Consider the following 27,903-nt stretch of genomic DNA (forward strand, 5'->3'; position numbering starts at 1 on the left):
AAACAAAAAGCAATCTTAAGCCCAACGTGGTGGCGCACGCTTATAACCCTACCATTCAGGAGGCTGAGACAGAGGATTGCACTTCAAGGACAGCCTCAGCTACTTAGTGAGGCCCTCCGCACTTAGTGAGACCCTATTTCAAAATAAGGAATAAAAAATAGGGCAGAGCATGTAGCTCGTAGGTTGAATGCCCCTGGGTTCCATCCCCAGACCCACCAAAAAAAAAAAAAAAAAAAAAAAAAAAGCAATTTTATTCAAATCCCATTATTCTCCATCATACCAAGATGATTATTAGGCAGAGGGTAAGGGAAGCTAGACATTTTCTTCTTGCTCAGATATTGGTTATTTCCCCAAAAAGAAGGGGGAAAGGCAGGCGTGGTGGCGCATGCTTATAACCTTAGCATTTGGGAGTCTGAGACATGAGGATCATGGTCGACAGCCAGCCTCAGCAACTACTACTTAGTGAGGCCCTTTACAACTCAGTGAGACCCTGTTCAATATAAAGAATAAAAAATCAGGCTGGAGGTGTCACTTGGAGATAGAATGCGCCTGGGTTCCATCCCTAATAAAGCAAAAAAAAAAAAAAAAAAGGCGGGGGGGCTATTCCTATCTCGGTACCAGAACACAAATTGACCAACAGGGAAGACTCTGAATCTGGACTACGCACATTGGTACAAGTAGTGGTTTAACTGATACAGCATATTTTTTCAGAAGGCAAAGCTACTGGAATTTCACTCAGAGCTAAGATCAGTCACAAGGCATAACAAGAAGATGCGCTTTTTAAATCATACAGTGCTGAGTTCAAATACTAGTGAACTTATAACATCTCCTAAAGTCCTTGTTTTGTCATGAAGAAAATGATGATAAATGGTATCTCCTTTGGAAAGCAGTACTGAGGCTCAAGTGAAACAGCGCACACAGTGCTCATAAACACCTGAGAAGTGTGCTCAATAATCTAACTGCCATTCTTTCTTCCCGTCTCTATACCTAAACACTATTTCTCCACTTCCAAAATTTAATTATAACCCCCAAATAATAATTCCCTGGGCTGGGGATAAAAGAAAAAGAAAGAATTCTTTATATTACCAAAGAAAACAAAGGAGTAATAAATGGTCACTCACTTGTCCCATCATCTGGTTCAAAGTGGCCAGTGTTGTTCCATGTACTGCCACTACTATTGCCGTAATTATCATCAGTACTGGCTGGCTCTGCATAATCAGCTGGGTTAAAGGTTCTGAAAAGAAAAAAAAAAAAAAAAAAAAACTTAAGAGAATCTCTCACATTGAGTCAAGCTTCAGCAAATATTTTTTTTTTTTTGCGGGTCTGGGGGTGCAACCCAGGGACATTCTACCTCCAAGCTACACCCCCAGCCCTCTTTTTTATTCTTTATTTTGAAACTGGGTCTCACTGAGTTGCAAAGGGCCTCACTAAGTAGCTGAGGCCGTCCGCGAACCACAATCCTCCCGTCTCAGCCTCCCAAATGCTGGGGTTATAAGCGTGCACCACCACGCCCGGCTAACTTCAGCAAATATTGAATCAGAATCTCGACTATCTCAGCAGCCCTAATATTTATCAATCATACTCCCTTCTCTATGGTATTTCCATTTTGTTTACTGGCACCCAGCATGTTACAATGCATTACCTAAGATGGATTAATGATTCAGGGTGAATGCTTATCCCTATAAAATAGGTCCTAAGCTTACACATCTTTTATATTAAGTCTAGAAAGCATTCTGATCACATTTTGATAAAGGCTATGTAAACTGATTCCTTTAGGGGGGTATTGGAAATTGAACCCACTGAACTACACCAGTCCTATTTTATTTTCTATTTGGAAACCAGATTTCACTAGTTGCTGAGGCTAGGCTGAAAATTTGTGATCATCCTGTCTTGGTCTCCCAAGTACTGAGATTACAAATGTGTGCCACCATGCCCAGATTCTGTATAGTGATTCATAAGGGAAAGAGGAAAAAAATAAATTAAAAAAAAAATCAATGAATCTTACCCCATTCCTTGAGCAGAAAACCTTCCTCCCCGCCTACCAGAACCTCCTAAAGAAAAAAAAAAAAGAGAACAGAAAAATGTTTTTTTTTTTTTTTGGTGGAATTGGAGATTGAACCCAAGGACATTCTACCTCCCAGCCACCATCCCAGTCCTTTTTTTTTTTATTTTGAAACAAAGTTGCTAAGGGCCTCTAATTTGCTGGCTTCAAACCTGTAATTCTCCTATCTCAGCCTCCCAAATACTGAGATTACAAGCCTGGATCACCACATTCACCTTCAGAAAGAAAGAAAAAAAAAAAAGTTTTTTTTTTTTTTTTTTTGCAGTACTGGGGGTGGAACCCGGGTCATTCGACCTCTGAGCTATTTTTTACTCTTTATTTTGAAACAGGGTCTCACTAAGTAGCAAAGGGCCTCCCTAAGTAGCTCAGGTTGTCCATAAACCGGGATCTTCCTGTCTTAGCCTCCCAAATGCTGAGATGACAAGCATGCGCCACCACGCACGGTTGGAGAAATTTTTTTTTTTTTTGCGGTGTGGGGGATGGAGCCCAGGGGCATTCGACCTCCAAGCTATACTCTCAATCCTATTTTTTATCCTTTATTTTGAAACAGGGTCTCATTGAGTTGCAGAAGGCCTCCCTAAGTAGTCGAGGCTGGCCACGAACCGTGATCCTCCTGTCTATGCCTCCCAAATGCTGGGATTACAAGCGTGCACCACCAACCCCGGCTTGGAGAAATATTTTAGAATTTGATCTAAAACCCTATTTCCAGCTGAGGCAGCCCTACAATGGTTAAGTGACTGACAGTGTCAGGCTTTCTTCCTCAGTCCGTGTATCACATCAGGTAATACCATGCACAAGGGAAGACAATCGCTGTTGACAGTTCTTTTGCTGCCCCAACTGCTGGGGCTTCTAACAAACACAGTAACATCAGCACTAAACACTAGAGTTAACCTTTTTCCCCTTTCTATACTCCAACAATCTATAGTATATACAAGACCCCTCAAATTAGCTAAATTAATTTGTTTCTTTACTTTTGTGGCACTGGGGATTGAACCCAGGGGCATTCTACCTCTGAGCTACATCTCCAGGTCTATTTTATCTTTACTTAGAAACAGGGTCTTGCTAGGTTAATGAAGTCTCACTAATTGTGGAGGCTGTCCTTGAACCTGGAATCCTTGTCTCAGCCTCCCAGGTACTGGGATTACAAGCATGTGCCACCACTTCTAGGCCAATTTTTTTTTTTTTTTTTTTTTTTTTTTGGTGAAACTGGGGATTGAACCCAGGGACATTCTACCTCCAAGCTATATCCCCTAGCTCTATTTTTATTCTGGGGGGGGGGGGTAGGTACTGGGGTTTTTCTACCTCTGGGCTATACTCCCAGACCTATTTATATTTTTTATTTGGAAACAGGGTCTCTCACACTAAATTGCTGAGAGCCTCACCAAGTACCTGAGGCTCACTTCAAACCTATGTGACTCTCCTGTCTCAGCCTCCCAAGCGCTGGCATTACAGGCATGCGCCACCATGCCTGACTTTTATTCTTTATTTAGAAACAGGTTCTAAGTTGCAGAGGGGATCACTAAGTAGCTGAGGCTGGTCTCAAACCTTTAATCCTCCTGTCTTGGCCTCCCAAGTACTGGGATTACAAGTGTGCACCAACACACCCACCATCCTACTGTATTTTTAAATAAAGTAGAGCTCTAGAAAACTAGAATAACCTGCCCACAGTATCTACTCCAACACACACACACTGAGTACCTCTGCCTCGGCCACGGCCTCTTCTGCCTCTTTCTGTGCCTCTTCCAGAAGGCCCTCCACTCTTGGTGCTATCCAATCCATTTTCCTGACCCCGAACTAAAATATGAAGAGGGGGAAAAAAAAATCGGAAAAAAAAAATTCAGGGCCAGAGCAAGGTCAATAAGATATTTACAAACATTTAAATGCTAGAAATATAGTGTTGGGAAAACAAAAAACTAAGAACAGAATATGAGCTTATAAGGATGAGACGATGAGGTTACTCAAGGAATGAAGAGCTCAGAGAGCTCTCAAATGACCACGGGGTAGCCTTATGCCAGACCCGTGCCCGTGGCTAGAAAGACTGCATGCAGCAGATACTACAGTCTCAGGACAGATGATGGAGAAAAAAGCTAAACGGTGATGCAATGGCTCCTGGGTCTGCCGAGCAGACCCTGACATATGCTGGCAGTCTGGACATTACTGACCCACAGCTGGTTTTGATAAAGCCCCATGCATACACTCTCGTCCACGGCTGCCACCTCTCCCCCGTCTTGTTGGCCCACCACGTCGCCGACTATAATCTCTGTCCCGGTCTCGATTTTCTTTGCCTTCCTCATTGGACTCCGTCTGGCCACCATCCTTCTGTCCTGAAACTCCTTTCTTCTTCCCGACCATCTCCCAGGAATGCTAGAAGACAGAGCATTCACATCTAATCAACATGGACTGCTGTTACAACACCAGTGATGAAAGCTGGGGAAACTAAGTCTCACTGTCCAAGTTCAATATACTTCCATTAGTTTTGTTTTCGTTTAAATGGGAAGTTACAAACTGGGCTAGGCGTGGTGGTGCACGCTTATAATCCCAATACTTGAGAGGCTGAGACAGGAGGATTGAAGATTCAAGGACAGCCTCAGCTACTTACTGAGATCCTCCACAACTTAGTGACACCTTGTTTCAAAATTAAGACTAAAAAATAGGGCTGGGGGTGTAGCTAAGAGGTAGAATGCCCCTGGGTTCCATCCCCAATGCCTCAAAAGAAAAAAAAAAAAGTACAAGCTAGGCATGGTGGTGGTGCACACCTATAACCCCAATACTTGAGAGGCTTGAGAGGATTGCAGGTTCCAGGAGGTTAGCCTCAGCAACTTAGTAAGACTCAGAGTCAAAATAAAAAATAAAACAGGACTGGGGGTCTCACTCAGAGGTAGTCTAGACCCTGGGTTCTATCCCCAGTACCACAAAAAAAGAAAAAAGAAAGAAAAAAAGAAAAGAAACAAAAATTCTCTAATCAGCACAGTAGAATATATCCCCTCCCTTTTTTTTTTTTTGCGGTACTGAGGATTGAATTCAGGGGCATTCTACCTCTGAGTGAAAACCCCCGGCCTATTTTTTTATTCTTTATTTTGCAACAGGATCTCACTGAGTTACAAAGGGCCTAAGTAGCTGAGGCTGGCAGCGAACCTGCGATCCTCCTGTCTCAGCCTCTCAAGTACTAGGATGCATCATGAAACCCAGCAGAATATCCCAAATATTAACAAATCAGCGCCCTTTTACTGTGTACACATAAACAATTTATAAACACCTAAACAGGACTTTCATAAAGTGGGAAGGAAAAGAAGTTAAAAACAACTTGTCTAAACTCCATGGAAGGCAGAACTCAAAGACATCCTCTGGCAGCTCGGGGAACAGTCAACGAGCTATGAGTTTGCTTCTTTGCTACCTCAACAGAACTAAGCTTGGTCAATGAAACAGTACTGTGCAATGTAAAGGTAACATAAATGAGAATGTCTTCAACTGTACAGTTTGTGATTTTGTTCAATAGCAATAAAAAGAATAGGCAAATTTTTCCATAATTAGTAACCAAGTACCTCTAACTTAGACTAACCATAAGCCATAAAGTCACCAGCCTAGAATAAATAATTTATTCCAGGCCAAATAGAAGAGACTGATTTTACTTCTTTTCTCCTGTAACTGTTGTCCCCATGAAAACATTGCATTACACATAAGTATTTGCAAACTGCAGCAAACCATCTCCAAGAAAGTTCCCTCCTGGTTTAAAGTGATTTACCCAACTTGCTATTTTTAGAATGTTAACAGCCTTTCATCCCAGGACCCACATTCTAAAACATGTTTTAGCACTCTACCGTGTCTGGGTTTCCTTCCAGCAAAACATTGATGGCTCTGTTGACATCTCCATTGCAGTCATGCAAAGCAATCACACATTCATCCTGGTTCTTGCCTGTGATATCAATCAACTGGAAGAGAAAAATCAGCAACCATCATGAACAAGCTTGCACTTCTCAGAAAAGAAAACTATGTGACAGGAGAAGAAAGCAGCTGAATTTGAAAGAACTAGGCTTAAAAAGCAAACTATGAAGCCAGGCATGGCGGTGCTCACTTGTAATCCCAGTACTTGAGAGGCTGAGATAGGAGGATTGTGTTTTCGGTCAGCCTCAGCTACTTAGCGAGGTCCTCTGCAACTTAGTGAGACCCTGTTTCAAAATAAAGAATAAAAAATAAAGCAGGGGGTGTAGCTCAGAGGATGAATGCCCCTGGGTTCCATCCCCAGACCCTCAATCAATCAATAAGGAAAAAATAGGTCTAGAGGTATTTCAGAGGTAGATGCCCCTGGATTCAATCCCCAGCACCCCCAAAAAAGCACTTATTTCTTGCCCTAACCTATTATATTTCAGCACAATTATTTCAATACACACAGTAGGAAACATCTGATACTAATGTCTAATTAAGGCTTACGCGTGCTATCTATTCCCATCACTTAGAGATCTTAATGGAATACTCACTTGTTTCACCTTTTCCTCAAAGTCAGCATCGTTATGGTCCGAAATCATCTGTGCGAGTCGAATTTGCTCTGCAGTGGCCTAGGAAGTGAGATGAGATTAAGGAAGTATAATAAAAAGGCAAAAGTTTAGATATGAGCGACTTAGTCAATCTGTAACCTCCCTACCACCTTAAGTTTCTTTTTCCTTCTTACAACCAAGCAAGATAGCACTGTTTAATATTCTTGAGTCAGCAAAATGACAAAAACAAAGCGATGCTGTGACTATTTCACTCTATAATCCCCAAACAGGGAGCTTTTCACCGATAGTTAAAGGGGGCCAGGCGTGGTGGTGCGCACCTGTAGTACCAGTATTTGGGAGGCTGAGACAAGAGATCACAGGTTGGAGAGCAGTCTAAGCAACTCAGCGAGGCTGACAGCAACTTGGTGAGACCGTTTCCAAATAAAAAATAAAATGTGGCTCAGAAGTAGGATGTCAGTCCTATTGGGGGAGGGGGTTTCAATCTCTAGCACCATACATACACATGCAAAAATAAAAGTGAAAGGAGCTTTCATCATGGAATAACAGCATTACTTTGAAACAGCTGCCTCTTAATTCACATGGATGTATTTCCAAAGCTAAGTATAAGCCCAGTTCCTATTTCAATTACTAATGCTAACTTTAGTCCAAATGCCATTGGATAGGCAAAATATATCTTATGAGCATCCAGTGTATGTTAAAATATCAGCAATTTTACTACCCCAATTTGGTTTAAGTGCTAAAAGCTTAACAGGAATTCATTTAGGAATATAGGTGAAAAAAAAAGAAACATGTAAAGAATTCTAGTCCTACATATTCAACTTATCTGACCACAGGCAATTAAGCCATTTATATTAGGTACCAAACCAACACTGAATATAGAAAATAGATCACATCTAAGCCAAACTTAATACCCACCCATGAGGTTAATTTATCCCTTTAGATCTAAAACTGAGCAATGCTCTGAGATGTCTTCCCCCCCCCCCCAGAATGAAGGAACACAGTGACAGTGGCAGCTTCTCAAGGCAAAGAAAAAATTAAGTAGGGCCTCAAAGAGACCGGGGGGAAATAAGAGTAAAAGAATCTGGACGGAAAACACTGTCATGATAAAGGTTGGTCAGAAAGATATCAAGGTAGAAGGCCAAAGAAAAAACGCTCTGTTAAAATGGTCCAGACAAAGCCAGGCATGGTGGCACACGCTGTAATCCCAGCATTTGGGAAGCTGAGACAGGAGGACCACGGTTCGTGGACAGTCTCAGATACTTTATGAGGCCCTTTGCAATTCAGTGAGACCCTTTACAATTCAGTGATACACTGTTTGAAAATAAAGAATAAGAGCCAGGCACGGTGGCGCATGCTTGTAATCCCAGCATTTGAGAGGCTGAGACAGGAGGATCATGCAGGTTCGAAGCCAGCCTCAGCTACTTAGTGAAGCCCTTTGCAACTCAGTGAGACCCTGTTTCAAAATAAAGAATAAAAAATAGGGCTAGGGGTGTAGCTCGGAAGTAGGATGCTCCTGGGTTCCATCCCCAGTACTGCAAAATAAATAGATAAATAGATAAATAAATAAATAAATAAATAGATAAATAAATAAAATGGTCCAGACAACAGAAGAAAAACACTATGATAGAAACACAAAGAATAAAACTGGGCGTGGTGACGCATGCTTATAATCCCAGGACTTGGGAGGCTAAGATGGAGATCCCAAGTTCGCATCCAAAATAAGGCACTAAGCCTCAGAATGTAATATTAAACAAAAAACTAAAGCCCACACCTGGTTATCCCAGTTTGTAATCCCAGTTCTTGGGAGGCTGAGAAGGAGGATCACAAGTTCAAGGACAGCCTCAGTAATTGAGTGAGGCCTTCAACTTAGTGGGACCCTGTTTCAAATTAAGAAATAAAATCCAGTTGGGGATATAACGACATTCCTAGTACCAAATTAAAAAAAAAAGAAAACACTAAGCATGTTTTATCAGAGTGTCACTAGACAGTCATCAGGCCATTAAAAAAAAAAAAAAAAAAAAAGCAAAACCAAGGACTCAACAAAAACAAGGAACTTGAACCACAAGTCAGTAATTCAAAGCACGGAATGGTGCCACATTGCATGAAAACTACTATCAAGCAGGAGAGCTACCCACAGACCCACATCCCCTGGATTCTTTACCTGTGGCCGCTGCTTGTGCTGTGTCTGGTTTTGGTTTTGAGGTTGTTCCCAGTTTCCACGGGCTCGGTTAGTGCCCACCGACGTCATCATTTACAGTATATACAAATAACAGTATTTACAAGGTAGAATACTGAAGATTAAAAGAAAAAAATAGTTTAGGTGTTAAACATGGCAGAATGTTTTAAAGTTCTCTTTCATCAGCACCTTCACCACCAACCACTTGATTCTTCAAAGAACAAACCAATAGTCACCTATTCTCAAAATAGTTCAATTTATAAATTCCTTAAGGATCTACGGCTGTAAACCCAGTTTTGTACGAGAAATGTATAAGGCTGGAGATGTGGTTCAGTGGTAGAGTTCCCCAAGTTCCATCCTCAGTACCACCAAAAATTTAAAAATGTAGGGGCTGGGAATGTGGCTCAATGGTCGACTGCTTGCTTAGCATGCCTAAGACCCTAGGCTCCATCCCTATCACTGCAAAAAAAAAAAAAAAGTAGAAAACTATGAATAAATCCTATATTCAATCCACCCAAGAAAATAGCCTTTACAATTGCTTTGTATAAGTTGTATGTGACTTCAACTACATGAGGGAGGGAAAAGTTCAAGTCTGTTTCTCCCCTCAAGTTTTGTCTCTCAGCATGCCATAGGTTTTTGTTTTTTAGTTTAACTGTACCCTTCAACAGGGCATGCATTAGCCCCAACGACTGTCCAGAAGTTCAATTCCCCAGATAATTCCAATACACTGCTTTTACAGATGCTTTTGTTGATCTCATTCACAATTTTCAAGTAACCAGAATTACAATTACATTCCACCACTCACCTTAATATTTAGGAAATCCCAAATTATTACCAAATCAAATGCAGCTATCACAAAGTTTTATTTGAAAGGGCTTCTAGGAAATCATTTTAAATTTGAGAAATTAATCCCTGTAGGATAACTTGAGTCTTTAAAGAGACAGAGAACACATAATGCCTTCCCAAAACTAAAACATAGTTTTTGTTATGGTTTCGAACAAGAATGACTGAACTCAAGTTCCCTTCCTTCACTGTTTTATAATGCAATCTCAGCTGCTGCATTTTAGTAAATAAAAAACATCATATGTAGAGTGCTCAAAATAAGAGGTTACTTTGTTTTATTCCTTTTCAAAGAGGACCCCTTTATACTTTTCTACTCTGTATTTAATTTTTTTATTTAAGAAACACTATACAGCTGGGAGTGGTGGCACACCCCTGTAACCCCAGTACTTGGGGCTAAAACAGGATTCCAGGTTCCAGGCCAGTTTCAGCAATTTAGCAAGACCCTATTTCAAAAACTAAAAACAGGGCTGGGAGTATAGCTCAAGGAAATGCTCCTGTATCAATACCTAGTACGAAAGATGAAAGAAAGAAATATTATTCAGGGCTAATTCTAGACTGCCCAGAAAGTACTGCTGGATCTTGAGGTAGGGAGGGCTTCTAAAGGAATAGGTAAGGATTAACTATTAGGGAAGTAAACTTCACCTCTTTTTAGGATGTCATAGAGAAAGTTGCCCTCTCTATGAATAAATTCTTTACATTGTGTCAATGGATTGCACAGGTCTTTTTTTTTTTAATGTGGCTATTTAAGAATCAAGAATATTCCCTGATACCAAACTTCCTTTTATAAGGCAGCTGCTTCATTGCTAATTTTTAACCACAACCTCTTCGCACATACATGTATACACAAAGGCTGGTAAAAATTTCAAGCTAGTATAGGATTTTTTGCTCCACAGTGTTCCATTTTGCCAGGCTGGCATTATAGTAGTTTCAACATTTAATTTACAGCAAAACAGTGTTTTTTTTTAAGTACTCCTAGGTCCAAATCAACAAGAGGCAGGAGGAGGAATCAGACTAGAGGAAAACTATTATGTTTTAAAAGTGGCTCTAAGATCAAGTTTCTAATCCATAGTCCTCATGTCCAACCCACCCTTGTAACTTAGCTGTACTGACTGCTTTCTCCTTCACATAGATTATCAACTTGCGAGAATGAGTTATTCTACAAACACAAGAGGCAAGACTAGCTGTACAGACCACTGCACATACCTTACCAGTCGGATGTAAATGTATTTAGGAAGTCAGCTTGAAAGATGTATAATTAACCAAAAAAGAAAAAAACTCCTCCTGATCACTTTTGCTATTAACTTCCATTTCCCTCTTACAAGTGCTTTGACATGTGTGACTAAGTGAATTTTATCCCCTAAGTCATAACACCACCAAGCAATAAGTCAAAAGTAAGTGATCTGGGATGGATCACTTCAGGGCACAGAATTAGATTTTTAGTAGCATGCAGAGACAAATATCCCGAGTTATCATGGTGGAAGTTCGGAACCTTGTTACTCTTTCTTAGCAAACAAAAACATTTATAGGAAGAGAGGTAAGTATTGGAGACCAACGGGATAGTGCAGGAGCAAGTCAATTTTAACACAGGAGTGCCCTTGATATAGCTTGAAAACCAGCTACTTAAAAAAATAGCCAGAGAAATTTTACGGAAAAAAATGAATAACAAGTATTTATTGAGTATCTACTATGTGTCCAATACTTCAGGAAATACAAAACATGATGATTTGGTTGCTGCCCTCGGGGAGCTTACAATCTAATATGACAAACAGTTCGGAAACTCTGAAGTTGGACTAGGATGGGTAAGGCTTGCCCCCACTAACAGAGCAACTAACTTCACTAGATGTTTTGTTGAAATGACCTCTGCATCCCCTTCCTCATCATCTTGAACCTAGGAAGAGCACTGCCCAGTTAGAACACACTTAGCAAAGAGGGGCTTTAAAAATAGAAAACAGTACATTTTTAGGCCTTTACCACTAGTTTACATGCCAGCAATACTGCCCATTCCACTATGGAAGTAATCACTGAGATAGTCTAATCTTTTAAGGACAATGGTGTAGGATCGCGAAGCAGGTTTATTAACTGATACAGAACAAAAAGTCTTAATTCTACAGTCATGCTGGTTGCCACCGAACCCCACTGTCGCCCAGCAAGTCACATCGGATCTCCCTAAAAGTAGGATCTGGGAAGTGGATGGGGAGAACAACAACGACAAAAAAAAAAAAAAAAAAGGATTTCTCCATTTAATAATCACGTTGAGGCAAAAACAAAAACGTTAACGATGACAACAAAAACGCCTGTTACTGTGGTGCTTCCCTTTCCACAACAGAGGCACCCACACTTCAAGAACCCCGGTGAAGGAGCGGTCTCCTATTTGTGACATCAGTTTGCAAAGCAATTGAGGGGCTGTCCACAGAGCGAAGGGTCTGAAGAAATTTGGAATTCCCGACCCATTATGAGAGGCGAGAACAAATACCCAATGACTGAGTGACGTCCCTTAGGCGCAGTACACCCTCCTAGGGGGGGGGCCTGCTCGTCCAGCTCCCCAATTGTTCGGGTACCTAAAACTACAGTGTAGACAACAGGAAGCTACAGACAGCGGCAAAAATATATCCCAACAGCTGGGTCGGGAAGGAAGGAGGAAGGGTAATGAGAGGAGCTGACAAAGAGGCTGGAAACCTAGAGGGGCCGCAAGCCCACGCGTGGAGGAGGGGAGCGCACCCCCCTCGACGCCACATCGGGAGCCCACGGGGCCGATCGCCTCCCCACCTCCCACCCGGAACAAATTAATCCTCCGCACTCCACACCGAGGGCCACATGGGGGAGTCCGGGCAGCGCCGCCGCCGCCCTCCCCCTCCCGCCACCCCCAAGCCCGGCCGGATCGGGGCCGGGGGAGGCCCGCAGCGCCGCGGCGAGAGCCTGCCTACCTCGGCCCGCCCGGCCGCGCTCGCCGGCGCTCTTTCTCCGTCTCCCCTTCAGGCTCTCCGCCGCATGGCCCCCCCTGCGGCCGCCCCAAGCCCCGCCCCGGCCACGCTCCCAAATCGAGGCCCCGGCTCCGGCGCGGCCCACTAGGCCGCGAACCCGACCGTAAACAAAACCTGGGGCGGACGACTCGAGGTGGGGGGCGCCGGGGCGGGCGGGACCAGACGGGGGGTGTACAGTGGGGGGCGCACAGGGCGCGGGGGGCCTACCGGGGGAGGGGAGGCGGGGGGAGGGGAGGGGGAGGGTAAAAGGGGGACCGCGGATTTAAAGGGGCCGCGGACAATACCCGGCCCCGCCGCGCTGCCGCTGCCGCCGCCGCCGCCGCCAACGCCGCTGCGCTCCCAACTTTACCTCAGTCTCCTCCACACTGACACCCCGGGCCGCGCCGCCCCTGTCACGTGATAAAAGATTCCCTCCTCCCCACCCCCTCCCTCCTTTTCCCTCTCGCGCTCGCTCTCGCGCCTTCCCCCTCCCACTTGCCTTCCTGCGTGCCCCCGGCACGTGACGCGAACAGGGGCGCGCACGCCAGCGTGCGCGTGCTGCCACGCCACGAAACCCCGCACTCGGGCTTCGCGCTGGCGCCCCGCCTCCGCGCGGCGGCCCCGCCCACCACGTGACGCGCGCAGGCCCGCCGCTTCCTCTTACTGGCGGAGCTCCGCGTCTGCGCACGCGTCGCTCCCAGGCGCCTTTGCGCGTCCGGGTCACGTGACGGGGAAGCGGGAAGCGCCGTCCTCCCGTCCCTGCCCCCCCCACCCCGGCCGCCATGTTTTCTGGCCAGGTCTCACTTGGTCCTCCCCCATAAGGAAATGGCCGGGGAGCGCCAGGGAACCCAAGCGCCGTGGCTTCGGCGGAGCCGGGGCTAACGAGGCAGGGCAGCGGGAAAGCCCGGGCAGACCTGCGCGGGGCGGGAGGCCATGGCGTCCGGCAGTAACTGGCTGTCCGGGGTGAATGTCGTGCTGGTGATGGCCTACGGGAGCCTGGTGAGGAGATCCCCGCCCCTTGCCTGCTATCGCGTTTGACCCAGTCGAGACCCTCCTCTTGAGTCATGCCCTGTCTTTATTCCCCACCCACTCACCTGCGCCTTTTCTGGGCTTTTGGTCCTATCCCAGGAGTACCCGCGAGCTTAAGTCACAAACCCAGACCGACCCGCCCCTGGCTCACAAACCTCTAAGCTCTAGGGCACAGACCCCACGCCTCCCTGCTGTGGGCTTCCTTAGATCCTCCCCCCCATCTTTGACGTCTGACTTTGCCCCAAGCTTTACCCAGAAACAACCATCCTTGAGACCTTGAATTTGGAGACTTTTAAATAAAGGCATGCCTTTTTTTAAAACTGCTACTTATATTTATTAGTTTATTTCTCATGTCTTTTTGGACAGGTATTTGTACTGCTATTTATTTTTGTGAAGAGGCAAATCATGCGCTTTGCAATGAAATCTAGAAGGGGACCACATGTCCCTGTGGGACACAATGCCCCCAAGGTAGGTCCTTAGGATGCGAGATAAACTTGGTACTCTAGATCTTTTAGGAATAAGACTTAAGATTTCCTCTGTCTTACAGAGATGACTTTAGTTCACACGTTTACCTTTTTTTTTTTTTTTTTTTTTGGTACTGGGGGGATGGGACCCAGGGGCTTTTCTACCTCCAGGCCATACTTCCAGACTTATTTTATACTTTATTTGGAAACAGGGTCTCACTAAGTTGCTGAGAGTTTCACTAAGTAACTGAGGCTGGCCTGTCTCAGCCTCTCAGGTGCGGGGATTACAAGCGTTGCACCACCACGCCTGGCTCACACATTTACCTTTTTACCTTTGTACTTACCTAGTAAAATTGGCAGTAACTGTCAGTCTTAGAACTTGGCTTGCAGGGCGTGGTGGCGCACGCTTGTAATCCCAGCATGTAATCCCAGCATTCGGGAGGCTGAGACCTGGAGGATCATGGTTCGTGGACAGCCTCAGCTACTTAGTGAGGCTCTCTGCGAATCAGTGAAACCCGGTTTCAAAATAAAGAATAAAAAATAGGGCAGCGGGTGTAGCTTAGAGGTTGAATGACCCTGGGTTCCATCCCCAGACCCGGAAAAAAAAAAAAAAAGAACTTGGCTTACCTGTAAACTGCTATTGGGGTAGTTTGTAACTCACCCAAGAACTTTTTTTTTGCATATGCAGAAGAAAGGTTTGGATTGATGTTTCCAACTCTGCTGTTAAATATTTTCCCAATTCACCTTAAGTTAATCAGTGTATTTTTTTGTTTTTGTTTTTGTTTTGTTTTTTGCTTTGTTTTTGGATGGGGTTGGGAGTGATTATAGATAGCCACAGAGAAATAAGCCAGGCCTGCTGGCATCCCGTGTAGCTTGTAATCCCAGCATTTGAGAGACAGATGGGAAGTTCGCGATTCTCGGACAGCCTCAGCTACTACTTAGGCCCTTTGCAACTCAGTGAGACCCTGTTTCAAAAAAATAAATACAAGAATAAAAAATAGGGCTGACCATGTAGCTCAGAGGTAGAATGCCCCTGGGTTCCATCCCCAGTACTGCAAAAAGAAAGAAAAGAAGTAAGAGAGGTTGCAGAATTTAAGAGTCCCATGAGTTCCACCCTTCTTGTTACAAGCCAAAGAAAAGGCAGCAAACAGCCGGAGGTTGGTGTTGCACACTTATAATCCCATAGCTTGGGAGGCTGAAATAGGAGGATGACAGATTCAAAGCCAACCTCAGCAACTTAGCGAGACCCTGTTTCCAAGTAAAAAATAAAATAGGTCTGGAGGTGTAGCCCGGAGGTAGAATGCCCCTGGGTTCCATCTCCAGTACCAGAAAAAACAGCAAATTACTAGAGGATATGTAGAATGGTCTCTTAATCTTTGTCTGCACTCAGATGAACGCCTTCCTTTCCTTGGCTTTAAGTACCTACCATTGAAATTTTTAAAGTGGGTGTGGTGGCCCACATCTGTAATCCAGTACTTGGGAGTCTGAGGAGTATTACGAGTTTTAGGCCAACCTCAGCAATTTATCAAGTCCCTGATTGAGAATAAAAGAAAAAGGTTGAAGCCAAGCATGGTGTTGCATGCTTGTAATCCGCAAATCCAGAACAGCCTCAGCTACTTAGGCCCTGTTTCAAAGTAAAGAATTAAAAAATAGGGCTGGGAGTGTCGCTCAAGGTAGACTGCCCGTGGGTTCCATCCCCTGTGCCACACACAAAAAAGGTTAAGGTCAGAGTAGAGTGTCTCTCCATTCATTAAAGCCCCAATACCTACCTCAAAATAATTTTTAATCCATATTTTTAATCTTTCTACATTTCTTTTTTCTTTTCTTTTTTTTTTTTTTTCTTTTTGGTGGTACTAGGGTTCCTGGAAGCCCTTCTACCTCCGGGATACACTCCCATGGGCTACACTCACAGACCTATTTTTTTATTTTTAATGTGGAAACAGGGTCTCTTAAGCCAGCGAGGCTGGCTCCGAACCAGCGCGATCCTCCTGTCTCTGCCTCCCAAGCACAGGGATTACAAGTCTCACATAGTTGCCAAGGCTGGCCTCATACTTGTGATCCTCCTGTCTCCGCCTCCCAGGTTTCTGAGATTATGAGCATGTGCACCTAGCTTAAATCACAATTCTTATTACTCTACTGGCACCCCATCTTGCTTCTTCAGTCTTTCACTTCTCAATAAAAGGCACCTGCTGTCTTTATCAGCTTCTTTTGTGTGGCTCTCTCCCAGTTAACTATCACCCTATCACCACTGGTTGAATTTTGCACCTTGGAACCTACAGTTATTGTGACCTGGAATGGCTTTCACTTGACTAGCTCATTCATTCTTTAAATCTTAGCTTAAAGGTACCCCTTCTAAAGAAGGATGCTTATTACCTGTTTTAAAATCTGTGGGGTTTTTTTTTTTTTTTGATACCTTGATTTTTTTTTCTGTGTACCATTTGAAACATTTTTTCCTTTAGGTTTGCAAATTTGTTTAATATTTGCTTTTCTTTTGCACTAGACTATAACTAAAATATAAGAATGAAGCCAGGTGTGGTGGCCCACGCTTATAATCCCAGCGCTTGGAAGGCTGAGACAGGAGGATTGGGCAAATTCGAAAGCAGCCTCAGATACCGAAATGAGGCTCTCAGCAACTTAGTGAGACCTTGTTTCAAAATAAAATATAAAATAGGTCTGGGAGTATAGCCTGGAGGTAGAAAAGCCCCTAGGTTCCACCCCCAGTACCACAATAAAAATACAATAATGAACACACTTAGAACCAGGCATGGTAGCTTATGCCTGTTATCCCAGTATTGAGAGGCTGAGATAGGAAAATCACAGGTTTTCAGCTAGCCTCAGCAATTTAGTAAGACCCTGTTTCAAAGTACAAAATAAATTAAGTCTGCGTATATAACTCAGAGGTAGAATGCCCCGGATTCAGTACGTATACACACACACACATTAATGGAAGAGCTAGAGTTGGTACATGATTCTCAAATTCTAAAGCAGTGTTCCTTGATTAATCAATGTCATTAACCCTCCTCTTGTTTTTTTTTCTGACGTTTTGTGGAAAGAATCGTGAGGGTGACATAGCTTAAAATCTGAACAATGCTCCCTTCTGCTTGCTTCTTGTGAAAGAGAATAGGGTTGAGCCAGGTGTGGTGGAGACCTGGAATCCCAGTACTTGGGAGGCTGAGACAGGAGGCTCATGGTTCAAAAACAGCCTCAGCTACTTAGGCCCTTTACAACTAAGTGACAACCTGTTTCAAGAAATAAAGAATAGCCAGGCGTGGTGGTGCACCCTTGTAATCCCAGCATTCGGGAGGCTGAGACCTGAGGATGTTCGCAGACATCCTCAGCTACTTAGTGAGGCCCTCTGAAACTCAGTGAGACTTGGTTTCAAAATAAACAACAAAAAATACGGCAGGGTGTAGCTCAGAGGTCATTTACCCCTAGGTTCCATCCCCAGACCTGCAAAAAAAGAAAGAAAGAATAGCTGGGCGTAGTAGCACGCACGTGTAATCCCCACGCCTGGTAGGTGGAGACAGGAGGATCATCGAGCTAGTTTGAAGCCAGCCTCGCTGGCTTAAGAGACCCTGTTTCCAAATAAAAATATAAAAAATAGGTCTGTGAGTGTAACCCCAAGGTAGAAGGGTTTCCAGGAACCCCAGTACCACCAAAATAATAATAATAATGAATGAAAAATTTAGCTGGGCCCAGTGTGATGATGCACACGTGTAACCCCAGCATTTGGTAGGTGAGACTGGAGGATCACAGTTTACGGACAGCCTCAGCTACTTAGTGAAGCCCTCTATTTAGTGAGAACTTGTTTCAAAATAAAGAAAAAATAGGTCAGGGGTTGTAGCTCAGAGGTTGAATCCTCCTGGGTTCCATCCCCAGACCCGCCCAAAAAAAAAAAAAATTGGCTGGGAGTGTGCCTCTGAGGAGGGATAGCTCAGAGGTGAGTGCCCCTGATTAAAATCCCAGTACCACCAAAAAAAAAAGTTGCAAATATAAATGAATCTCAAAATACATGCTAAATTGGCCGGGCGTGGTGGCGCACACTTGTAATCCCCGCGCTTGGGAGGCAGAGACAGGAGGATTGTGCAGGTTCGAAGCCAGCTACGCACGCTGGCTTAGGAGACCCTGTTTCCAAATAAAAATGTAAAAATAGGTCTGGGAGTATAGCCCGGAGATAGAAGGGCTTCCAGGAACCCCAGTACCACCAAAAAAAAAAAAAAATACATGCTAAGTAAAACTAAAGGAGCCACAGCAAGATATAACAGCACAGGCCTGTACTCCCAATACTTGGGAAGCTGAGACAGGAGGATCACAAGTTCCAGACCAGCTTCAGCAATTAAGCAAAAACCTATTTTAGAATAAAAAAACAGGCCTTGCGTGGTGGTGCATGCTTGTAACCCCCAGTATTTGGGAGGCTGAGATGGGAGGATCAGAGGATCAAATTTCGAGGACACCCTCAGCTACTACTTAGGTCCTTTGTAAATCAGTGAGACCCTGTTTCAAAATAAAGAATAAAAAGCTGGGCGTCGTGACACAAGCTTGTAATCCCCTCACTTGGGAGGCAGAGTCAGGAGGATCATGCAGGTTCGAAGCCACCCTCAGCTGGCTTAACAGACCGTTTCAAAATAAAATATGAAATAGGTCTGGGAGTGTAGCCCGAAGGTAAAAAGGTTCCATCCCCAGTACCACCAAAAATGAAAGATAGAATAAAAAATAGGGCTGGGAGTGTAGCTTAGAGGTAGAATGCCTCTAAGTCCCCAGCACCACAAAAAATAAAAAATAAGCCAAGAGTGGGATTACAGGCACATGCCTAGGACTTGGGAGGCAGAGACAGGAAGATAGCAGGTTTGAGAACAGTCTCAGCAACTTAGTGAAACTCAACCTAGTGAGACCCTGTTTCAAAACAAAAAATAAGAGCCAAGTGTGGTAGCGCATGCTTGTAATCCCAGTATTTGGGAGGCTGAGAAGGAGGATCATGGATTCGAAACCAGCCTTGGCAACTTAGCAAGAATCTCATTAACCTAGTTAGACCCTGTTTTAATTTTTTCTAACATGGCTTCTAGAAATCCCACGGTCCACTAGGTGGTATGCAGACCTTTTTTTTTCCCCCCCTTTGGTGGTACTGGGGGTTCCTGGAAACTCTTCTACCTCCAGGCTACACTCCCAGACATTTTTTATATTTTTTATTAGGAAACAGTGTCTCTTAAACCAGCGAAGCTGGCTTCGAACCTGCACAATCCTCCTGTCTCCGCCTACCAAACGTAGGGATTACAAGCAAGTGCCACCACGCCCAGCAGCAGACCTATCAGAAGGCCTTTTCCTATCAGATTTTGAGATTTATCACTTTGGTTGTCTGTTTTCTCCCAATTTAGGAAGTTGGGTTTTTTTGGGGATTTTTCTTTAATTTGTATGGTACTGGGGATAGAACCCAGAGGCTTTCTACCTCTGAGCTACACCCTAGCCCTTTTTTTTTTTTTTTTTTTTTTTTTTTTTTGGTGGTACTGGGGGTGGAACTCAGGGGCTTTTCTACCTCCTGGTTATACTCACAGACCTATTTTATACTTTATGTGGAAACAGGGTCTCACTAAATTGCTGAGAGCCTTACTAAGTAGCTGAGGCTGGCTTCAAACCTGTGCGATCCTCCTGTCTCAGCCTCCCAAGCGCAGGGATTACAAGGATGCACCACCACGCCCAGCTGTCCGTATTTTTTTATTCTCTATTTCGAAACGCCATCTCACTGAGTGCAAAGGGCCTCACTAAGTAGCTGAGGCTGTCTGCCAACCACAATCCTCCTGTCTCAGCCTCCCAAATGCTGGGATTACAGGAGTGCGTCACCACACCTGGCTTCAATTTTATTTTTTTATTTGAAGCAGGGTCTCACTAGTTGCTGAGGTTGGTTGCAAACCTGCCATCTTCCTGTCTCAGTCCCCCAAGTAGTAGAATTACAAGTGTGTGCCATCACACATGACTTAGAAGTTCTTTATGACATCTAACTTGGAGGTAGACCGCCCCTGGGTTCCATAACCAATACCACAAAAAATAAAATAATAATACCTAACCAAGATTCCTCAACCTGGGCATGGTGGGACACACCTGCAGTCTCAGTTCTTGGGAGGCTGAGACAGGAGGATGGCATGTTCAAAGTCAGCCTCAGCAACTTAGCAAGATTCTGTTTCCAAATAAAAAAAATGAAATAACCTAGGGGAAAAGCCCAGAGGTAGAAGGCCCCTGGGTTTTACCTCCAGTACCACAAAAATAAGTAAGTCAACTTAAAGTCCGAAATGGTGTTGTGCCGGGCGTGGTGGCGCACGCTTGTCATCTCCACGCTTGGGAGGCTGAGACAGGAGGATCGCGCAGGCTCGAAGCCAGCCTCAGCTACTTGGGCTCTCAGCAACCTAATGAGACCCTGTTTCCAAATAAAGTGTAAAATAGGTCTGGGAGTGTAGCCTGGTGGTAGAAAACCTCTATGTCCCAACCCCAATACCAAGAAAGAAAGGAAGGGAGGGAGGGAAAGAAAAAAAGAAGTGGTGTTGATGCTGTAAAGCTTGAAGGGACTCTGTCAGACTTAGCTTAGAGATGTGAAACTTGTAGAGATTGTCAGAGAACCCAAATTCCTGGGTTCCTTTCCTGGATTCTCGCATCCTGTCTTGTAATTGCAGTAGCTGAGCACTTTCTCTGATTGGTGGAAAGCGGAATACTGGCTAAATGTTGTGTGTCTTTTTTCTGCCTGCACAGGACTTGAAAGAAGAGATCGACATTCGACTGTCCAGGGTTCAGGACATCAAGTATGAGCCCCAGCTCCTTGCAGATGATGATGCAAGACTGCTGCAGCTGGAAACCCAAGGAAACCAAAGTACGGCAAGCTCCTGGGGCTGCCTCAGCGAGGAGTCCCGCAGGGTCAGGTTTCCTGCGCGCTCAGGGTTGTCAGCAGCTGCCGACAGAGCCTCAGTCATTCCTCAGTGCTGGATACGTGCCAGGCACAGGGAGGCAGTTTATCAGCTTCCTGGGCTTGGGCATCTTCTGAGGAGTGTGACTGGGATTGGTCTTTTTCTCAACAGGTTGCTACAACTATCTGTACAGGATGAAAGCTCTGGATGCTATCCGTGCCTCTGGTAAGGGCTGGCTGACGGAAAACTAAAAACTCCGGGAACAGAGTGGCAAGCCTGTTTTTTATTTTATTTTATTTTTCGGGTCTGGGGATGGAACCCAGGGGCATTCAACTTCCGAGCTACACCCCCGCCCTATTTTTTATTCTTTATTTTGAAACAGGGTCTCACTGAGTTGCGGAGGGCCTCACTAAGTAGCTAAAGCTGTCCGCAAACTGTGATCCTCCAGTCTCAGCCTCCCGAATGCTGGGATGACAAGCGTGCGCCACCACGCCCAGCTGCAGGCCTCTTTTATATATTGGGATTTGTTCTTTCTGCACATCTCTCTCAATTGCAGGAATTTCCTAGAATCTTGCTGGGATTACAAGCATGTGCCACCATGCCCGGCTCTACTTCTAGCGCTATTTTCTTGTTTTGGAACAGGACCTTTTTTTTTTTTCTTTCTTTCTTTTTTTTTGCAGTGCTGGGGATGGAACCCAGGGGCATTCTACCTCCAAGCTATACCCCTAGCCCTATTTTTTATTCTTTATTTTGTCTTTTTGTTGTTGTTGTTTTGCAGGTCTGGGGATGGAACCCGGGGCATTCGACCTCCAAGCTATACCTCCTGCCCTAATTTTTATTCTTTATTTTGAAACAGGGTCTCACTAAGCTGCAGAGGGCCTCACTAAGTAGCTGAGGCTGGTTACAATCGCAGATCCTCCTGTCTCAGCCTCCCTAATGCTGGGATTCCAAGCGTCCACCATGCCCAGCTCCAGCAAGACTTAGTTTCATGAATTGGATGATAGTAATTTACTTGTTTTCTGCAAAGGACTGGGGATATCTGCTTTATAACTAAAGCTAAAGTAGATGGTTCTGGATTTTTTTTTTCCATTCTGTCTCTGTGAAAACATAGGCTGTATCTAAAGGCCAAGACGGGTGAGTAGGATGATAAAAAGCACATTGACAGTGTCACGTCAGTGGCGTAGCTTACAATCCTGTCACCACCACACAAATGGCCACTCAAAAACAGCTGCGTAGCCGGGAGTGGTGGCGCACGTTTGTAAGCCCCGTGCTTGGGAGGTGAAGACAGGAGGATCGTGCAGGTTCGAAGCCAGCCGCACGCGCTGGCTTAGGAGACCCTGTTTCCAAATAAAAATATGAAAATAGGTCTGGGAGTGTAGCCCAGAGGTAGAAGGGCTTCCAGGAACCCCAGTACCACCAAAAACAAACAAACAAACAAACAAACAGCTGCGTATCTCTGGTCGTAATTCTATTAGGATTTGCCTCCAACTCACTTAATCTTTTCATTAGACCTATTTCCATGTTGGGAAATTAACTGGAAATTGTGCTATTATCTCCTTAGAGATCCCATTCCATGCTGAAGGCCGGCACCCTCGTTCCTTGATGGGCAAGAATTTCCGCTCCTACTTGCTAGATCTGCGAAACACTAGTACTCCTTTTAAGGGTGTACGGAAGGCTCTCATCGACACCCTGCTGGATGGCTATGAGACAGCCCGCTATGGGACAGGAGTAAGCTGAATGGCCAGTCTTTTCTTCAAGGATTAAGGGGTGGCCAGACTGAGACCCTCACTCTCCCTTTCTCTTTCCTAAGGTCTTTGGCCAGAGTGAGTACCTGCGTTATCAGGAGGCCCTGAGTGAGCTGGCCACTGTGTGAGTTTGCAGGGGACATATCAGAGGGGGCTTGTTAGAGAATGCAGAAGTGCTGGACTGTTCCCACAGTGTAAAGACCTTCAGAAAGAAGTATGAGTAAAACCCATGATACCAGCCGGGCGTGGTGGCGCACGCTTGCAATCTCAGAGCTTGGGAGGCTGAGGCAGGAGGATCAGCTACTGAGTAAGGCTCTCAGCAATTTAGTGAGACCCTGTTTCCAAATAAAATATAAAATAGGTCTGGGAGTGTAGCCTGGAGGTAGAAAAACCCCGGGTTCTACCCCCAGCACCAAAACATAAAAAGTAAATAAAACCCATGATACCATAAAGTAGTACATTTCTAGACTATTAGAATTGCCCCTTCCCAGCTGGGCATGGTAGCTTATGCCTGTAATTACAGTACTTGGAAGGCTGAGACTAAAGGATCTCAGGTTCAAAGCTAGCCTCAGTAACTTAATAAAGCTGTCAGCAACTTGAGACCCTATTTCAAAATTAAAAATAGAAGCCAGGCGTGGTGGTGCACACTTGTAATCCCAGCACTTGGGAGGCTGAGACAGGAGAATCACGAGTTCACAACCAGCCTCAGCTGCTTAATGGGGCCCTCTGCAAAACTTAGTGAGACCTTGTTTCAAAATAAAGAATAAAAAATCGGTAGGGAGGTGTATCTTAGAGTTAGAATGCCTCTGGGTTCCATCTTCAGTACCGCAAAAAATAAAATAAAATAGGACTAGGGGTGTAGTTCAGAGGTAGAATGCCCCTTGATTCAATCCCCAGCACCACATACAAATAATTAGCAACCCAGGTGGGGTGAGGCACGCCTGTAATTCTGATACTTGAGAGGCTAAGACCAGGAGGATTGGAGGACAGAGGCAAGCCTCAGCAATTTAGTGAGACCCTGTTTCAAAATGAAAGGGATAGGGTGTGTAGCTCAAACATAGAATGCCCCCTGGGTTCAGTCCCCAGCACCAGTGAAAATAAAAGCCAAGCATGGTGACATGCCTGGAATCCTATACTTGGGAGACTGAGGCAGGAAGATCACGGGTTCCAGGCCAACTTAGGCCTAGAAACTTAGGCCCTCAGCAACTTAGACCCTATATCAAAATAAAATATAAAGCTGGGCAAGGTGGTGCACGCTTATAATCCCAGCATTCACGAGGCTGAGATCAGAGGATTGCGGCCACCGACAGCCTCAGCTACTTAGTGAGGCCCTCTGCAACTCAGTGAGACCCTGTTTCAAAATAAAGAATAAGAAAATAGCCGGGTGTGGTGGCGCACGCTTGTAATCTCTGCGCTTGGGAGGCTGAGACAGGAGGATCGCACAGGTTCAAAGCCAGCCTCAGGTACTTAGGCTCCCAGCAACTTAGTGAGACCCTGTTTCCAAATAAAATATAAAATAGTTCTGGGAGTATAGCCCAGAAGTAGAAACCCTCTGGGTTTGACCCCCAGTACCACAAAAAAAAGAAAAGAAAAGAAGGCAAGGGGTATAGCTTGGAAGTCAAATGCCCCTGGGTACTATCCCCAGACCCGCCAATAAATAAATAAATAAAAGTAAAATAGAGCTAGGGGTGTGGCTTGGAGGTAGAATGCCCCTAGGTTCAATTCCTAATACCCACCCAAAAAAATTAAAAATAAGCCGGGTGTGGTGGCGCATGCTTGTAATCCCCGTGCTTGGGAGGCGGAGACAGGAGGATTGCGCTGGTTCAGAGCCAGCCTCGCTGGCTTAAGAGACCCTGTTTCCAAATTAAAAATATATATAAAATAGGTCTGGGAGTGTAGCCCAGAGGTAGAAGGGCTTCCAGGAACCCCAGTACCACCAAAAAAAAAAAAAAAATGTTAAATAAGAGAAGGAACCGGTTGTGGTAGTACATGTTTGTAATCCTAGTACTTGGGAGGCTGAGACAGGAAGAAGATTAAGAAAAGGAGCCCGGCTTGGTGTCATACATTTGTCATCCCAGTACTCAGGAGGCTGCAACAGGAGAATTCCAGCTTTGAAGACAGCCTCCACAGGTAGTGAGACTCTCAGTAACCTAGCAAGACCCTATTTCAAAAAATAAAAATAAGCCAGGTATGGTGGTTCACACTTGTAATCCCAGCATTCCTGGAGGCAGAGACCAGAGGATCATGGTTTGCGGACAGCCTCAGCTATTTAATGAGGCCCTTCGCAACTTAGTGACACCTGTTTCAAAATAAAAATAATTTAAAAATAGGGCACGGGTATAGCTTGGAGGTCGAATGCTTTGGGGTCCATTCCCAGACCCACAATAAATAAATAAGTAAATAAATAAATAATAGGGCTGGGGGTATAGCTCAGAGGTAGAATGCCCCTGGGTCAATCCCCAGTGCCACACAAAAAAACAAAAGAAGGAAAAGAAAATTGAGCCCGGTGTGGTGGCCTGTGTTGTAATCCCAGTACTTGGGAGGTTGAGACAGGAGGAGCTCAGGTTCAAGATCAGCCTCAGCAACTTAGGAATGCTCAACAACCTAGCAAGACCCTGTTTCACAATAAATAAAAGGGCTGAGAGGGTGGAGCTCAGAGGTAGAACACCTCTGGGTTCCTCTCAAAGAAAGACTTTTCTTTGGTTTCTAGAAAGGTTAGTAGCTATAGTGAAGAAGAGTACAGGCTTTGAACTCGGACATACTTAGGTTTGAATACCTACCTGTCGTTTACTAGCCTTGTGACCTCACACAAGTGAATTAGGAAGCCCTCAGTTTCCTAACCTGCAAAACTGGGCGATACCACAGCATGCAGTGTATGAGATGTTGTAAATTCGATACTGGTAAACCACCAATGTAATGTCCTCATGTGTTATGTACCTAGTAGCTGCTTCTGTCTTTTGGTTTTTTGTTTTTCATAAAAAAAAAAAAAATTCACATGTCAGTGACTTTCTGGCCATACTGTGCTGTGTATGTGTCCGCACACATGCTCGTGTGTGCTGGAGATTGAGCCCAGGGGTATTCTACCTCTTGGCTTCACTTGAGTCTTTTTCTGTTTTTTATTTTGAAATGGTCTCATGACTTTCTAAGGGTCTCACTGAGTACTGGCCTTAAACTTGTGATCCTCCTATCTCAGCCTTCTGAGTGCGGGATTACAGGCATGTACCACTGTGTCTGGTTTACCTGCTTCTATTATTTTGGGGTGTTTGGTTTTCAGGGGCTCTCTTTGGGAGTAATGTTCACTACATAATACATGAGGTGAGTCAGTGAAGTCAGAGTTTAGTGTAATAAGGAAAAGCTTGATCCAGAGGCCAGGACGCAGTGGAAATTAGTCTCTCTGCTGTTTCTAAGCTTTGTGTGTGTGTTTGTGTGGTACTGGGGTTTGAACGCAGGGGCATTCTATGACCTACAAGCTACAGCCCTACTCTTATTTTATTTTATATTGGGGATTGAGCCCAGGGGAATTCTACCTTTGAGCTACACCCTCAGACCTATTTTATTTTTATCTTGAAACAGAGTCTCATTAGGTTGATCAGAGTCTCACTACTTACTAAGGCTGTCCTCAAACCTATCTCCTGTCTCAGCCTCCCAAGTACTGGGGTTACAGGTGTGCGCCACCACACCTAGCTTTTTTTTTTTTTTTTTTTTGTGGTACTGCCGATTGAACCCAGGGGCATTCTACCTCTGAGCTACACAGTCCTATTTTTTATTCTTTTTTTTGAAACAGGGTCTCACTGAGTTGCAAAGGGCCTCACTAAGTAGTTGAGGCTGTCCGCAAACTGTGATCCTCCTTTCTCAGCCTCCAGATTGCAAGCATGTGCCACCACACCCAGCTTTATTTTTATTTATTTATTGTGTATGTGTGTGTGGTACTAGGGATGGAATGCAGGGCATTCTACCTCCAGGCTATACTCCCAGACGTTTTCTGTTTCAAAACAGAAAAAAAAAAAAAAAAAAAAAAAACATTTCTTTTTTGGAAACAGGGTCTCACTAATTTGCTGAGAGCCTCACAAATTTGCTGAGGCTGGGCTTGAACCCATGATCCTCTGTCTCAGCCTCCCAAGCACTGAGATTACAAGAGTGTGCCAACACACCCAGCTAGATGGATTTTTTTTTTTTTTTTTTTTTTTTGTACTGGGGATGGAACCCAGGGGCATTCTACCTCTGAGCTACATACACCATCAGCCCTTTTTTTTTTTTTTTTTTTTTTTTTGGTGGTTGGTACTGGGGTTCCTGGAAGCCCTTCTACTTCCGGACTACACTCCCATGGGCTACACTCCCAGACCTATTTTTTTTTTTTTTTTTTTTTTTTTTATGTGGAAACAGGGTCTCTTAAGCCAGCGAGGCTGGTTTTGAACCAGCGCGATCCTCCTGTCTCTGCCTTCCAAGCGCGGGGATTACAAGCGTGCGCCACCACACCCGGCCCTTTTTTTTTTTTTTTTTTTTAATTGGCGCATTCCCTATTTTTATTCTTTATTTTGAAACAGGGTGTCACTGAGTTGCAAAGGGCCTCACTAAGTATCTGAGGCTGTCTCTGAACGGCGATCCTCTAGGCTCAGTCTCCCAAATGATGGGATTACAAGTGTGCATCACCACACCGGCTTTTAGACGGACTTTTAATAACTGGTTCAGAAGATAGGTCATAGCTCAGGGGTGTTGCTGCTGAATTCAGTCCCCCAGTACAAAAAAAAAAGCTAGGTCAGAGGCCATTTGTGGTTTCATTTGTTGGGTAGGATAATCCTGAGTTGTGTTTTTCTGCCATTCTTATTCTGTCCGTAATCTCCCCTCTCTGTGTTCCTTAGGGTCAAAGCACGAATGGGGAGCTCCCAACGACAGCACCAGTCGGCAGCCAAAGACCTCACTCAGTCCCCTGAGGTGTCCCCAACCACCATCCAGGTGACCTACCTCCCGTCCAGCCAGAAGAGCAAACGCGCCAAGCACTTCCTGGAACTGAAGAGCTTTAAGGACAATTACAACACACTGGAGAGCACCCTGTGATGGAGCGCCCACCGGGCAGGTGGGCGGCGAGACAGCGCCTGCGCCAGCCTGGGCCTCACCAGCGTCCCTGCGCCGGGCTGGAGCTCTTGTCTGCAGGGTCGTCCCCGCCCCTCCTTATGGGCACTTGCAGAACATAAGCTAAGATTTGTTTTCCCTCAGTAGCACTTTTTTGTGGATTTGAATTCAGAT

The 27,903-nt window shown here is 44.8% G+C and overlaps 2 protein-coding genes across 22 annotated transcripts in view; one reads left to right on the top strand and one right to left on the bottom strand.

Annotated features, from left to right (window-relative positions):
* The window catches only part of UBAP2L (ubiquitin associated protein 2 like), a gene marked incomplete at both ends in the record, with an annotated part of 47,175 nt that extends 38,369 nt beyond the window's left edge, over nt 1–8,806 (bottom strand). For 11 of the 18 annotated variants that reach the window (XM_080693021.1, XM_080693017.1, XM_080693020.1 and 8 more), the window contains 7 exons: nt 1,122–1,234; nt 2,006–2,051; nt 3,761–3,856; nt 4,258–4,426; nt 5,881–5,991; nt 6,538–6,615; nt 8,717–8,806. In XM_080693021.1, coding sequence (XP_080549147.1) covers nt 1,122–1,234; nt 2,006–2,051; nt 3,761–3,856; nt 4,258–4,426; nt 5,881–5,991; nt 6,538–6,615; nt 8,717–8,806 — 703 coding nt within the window. Of the gene's footprint in view, nt 1–1,121; nt 1,235–2,005; nt 2,052–3,760; nt 3,857–4,224; nt 4,427–5,880; nt 5,992–6,537; nt 6,616–8,716 lie in introns of all 18 variants that reach the window. The other 7 variants (XM_080693019.1, XM_080693018.1, XM_080693030.1 and 4 more) reach the window with 2 other exon arrangements.
* Nucleotides 8,807–13,467: 4,661 nt separating this feature from the next.
* On the top strand, nt 13,468–27,714 carry LOC308260802 (protein C1orf43; the record flags this gene model as incomplete). 4 transcript variants are annotated; one of them, XM_080692341.1, is made up of 7 exons in its annotated part: nt 13,468–13,533; nt 13,930–14,031; nt 20,763–20,880; nt 21,086–21,139; nt 22,476–22,642; nt 22,725–22,783; nt 27,519–27,714. In XM_080692341.1, the coding sequence occupies 7 exons, from the start codon at nt 13,468–13,470 to the stop codon at nt 27,712–27,714; spliced, it is 762 nt and encodes a 253-aa protein (XP_080548467.1). The 4 variants fall into 4 exon arrangements, with proteins under 4 accessions (XP_080548467.1, XP_080548468.1, XP_080548469.1 ...); XM_080692342.1 differs by lacking the exon at nt 21,086–21,139; XM_080692343.1 differs by lacking the exon at nt 13,930–14,031.
* Nucleotides 27,715–27,903: the final 189 nt, after the last annotated feature.

The sequence above is a fragment of the Muscardinus avellanarius genome (genome assembly GCF_963383645.1).
Source record: "Muscardinus avellanarius genome assembly, chromosome: 3".
Taxonomy (NCBI): Eukaryota; Metazoa; Chordata; class Mammalia; order Rodentia; family Gliridae; genus Muscardinus; species Muscardinus avellanarius.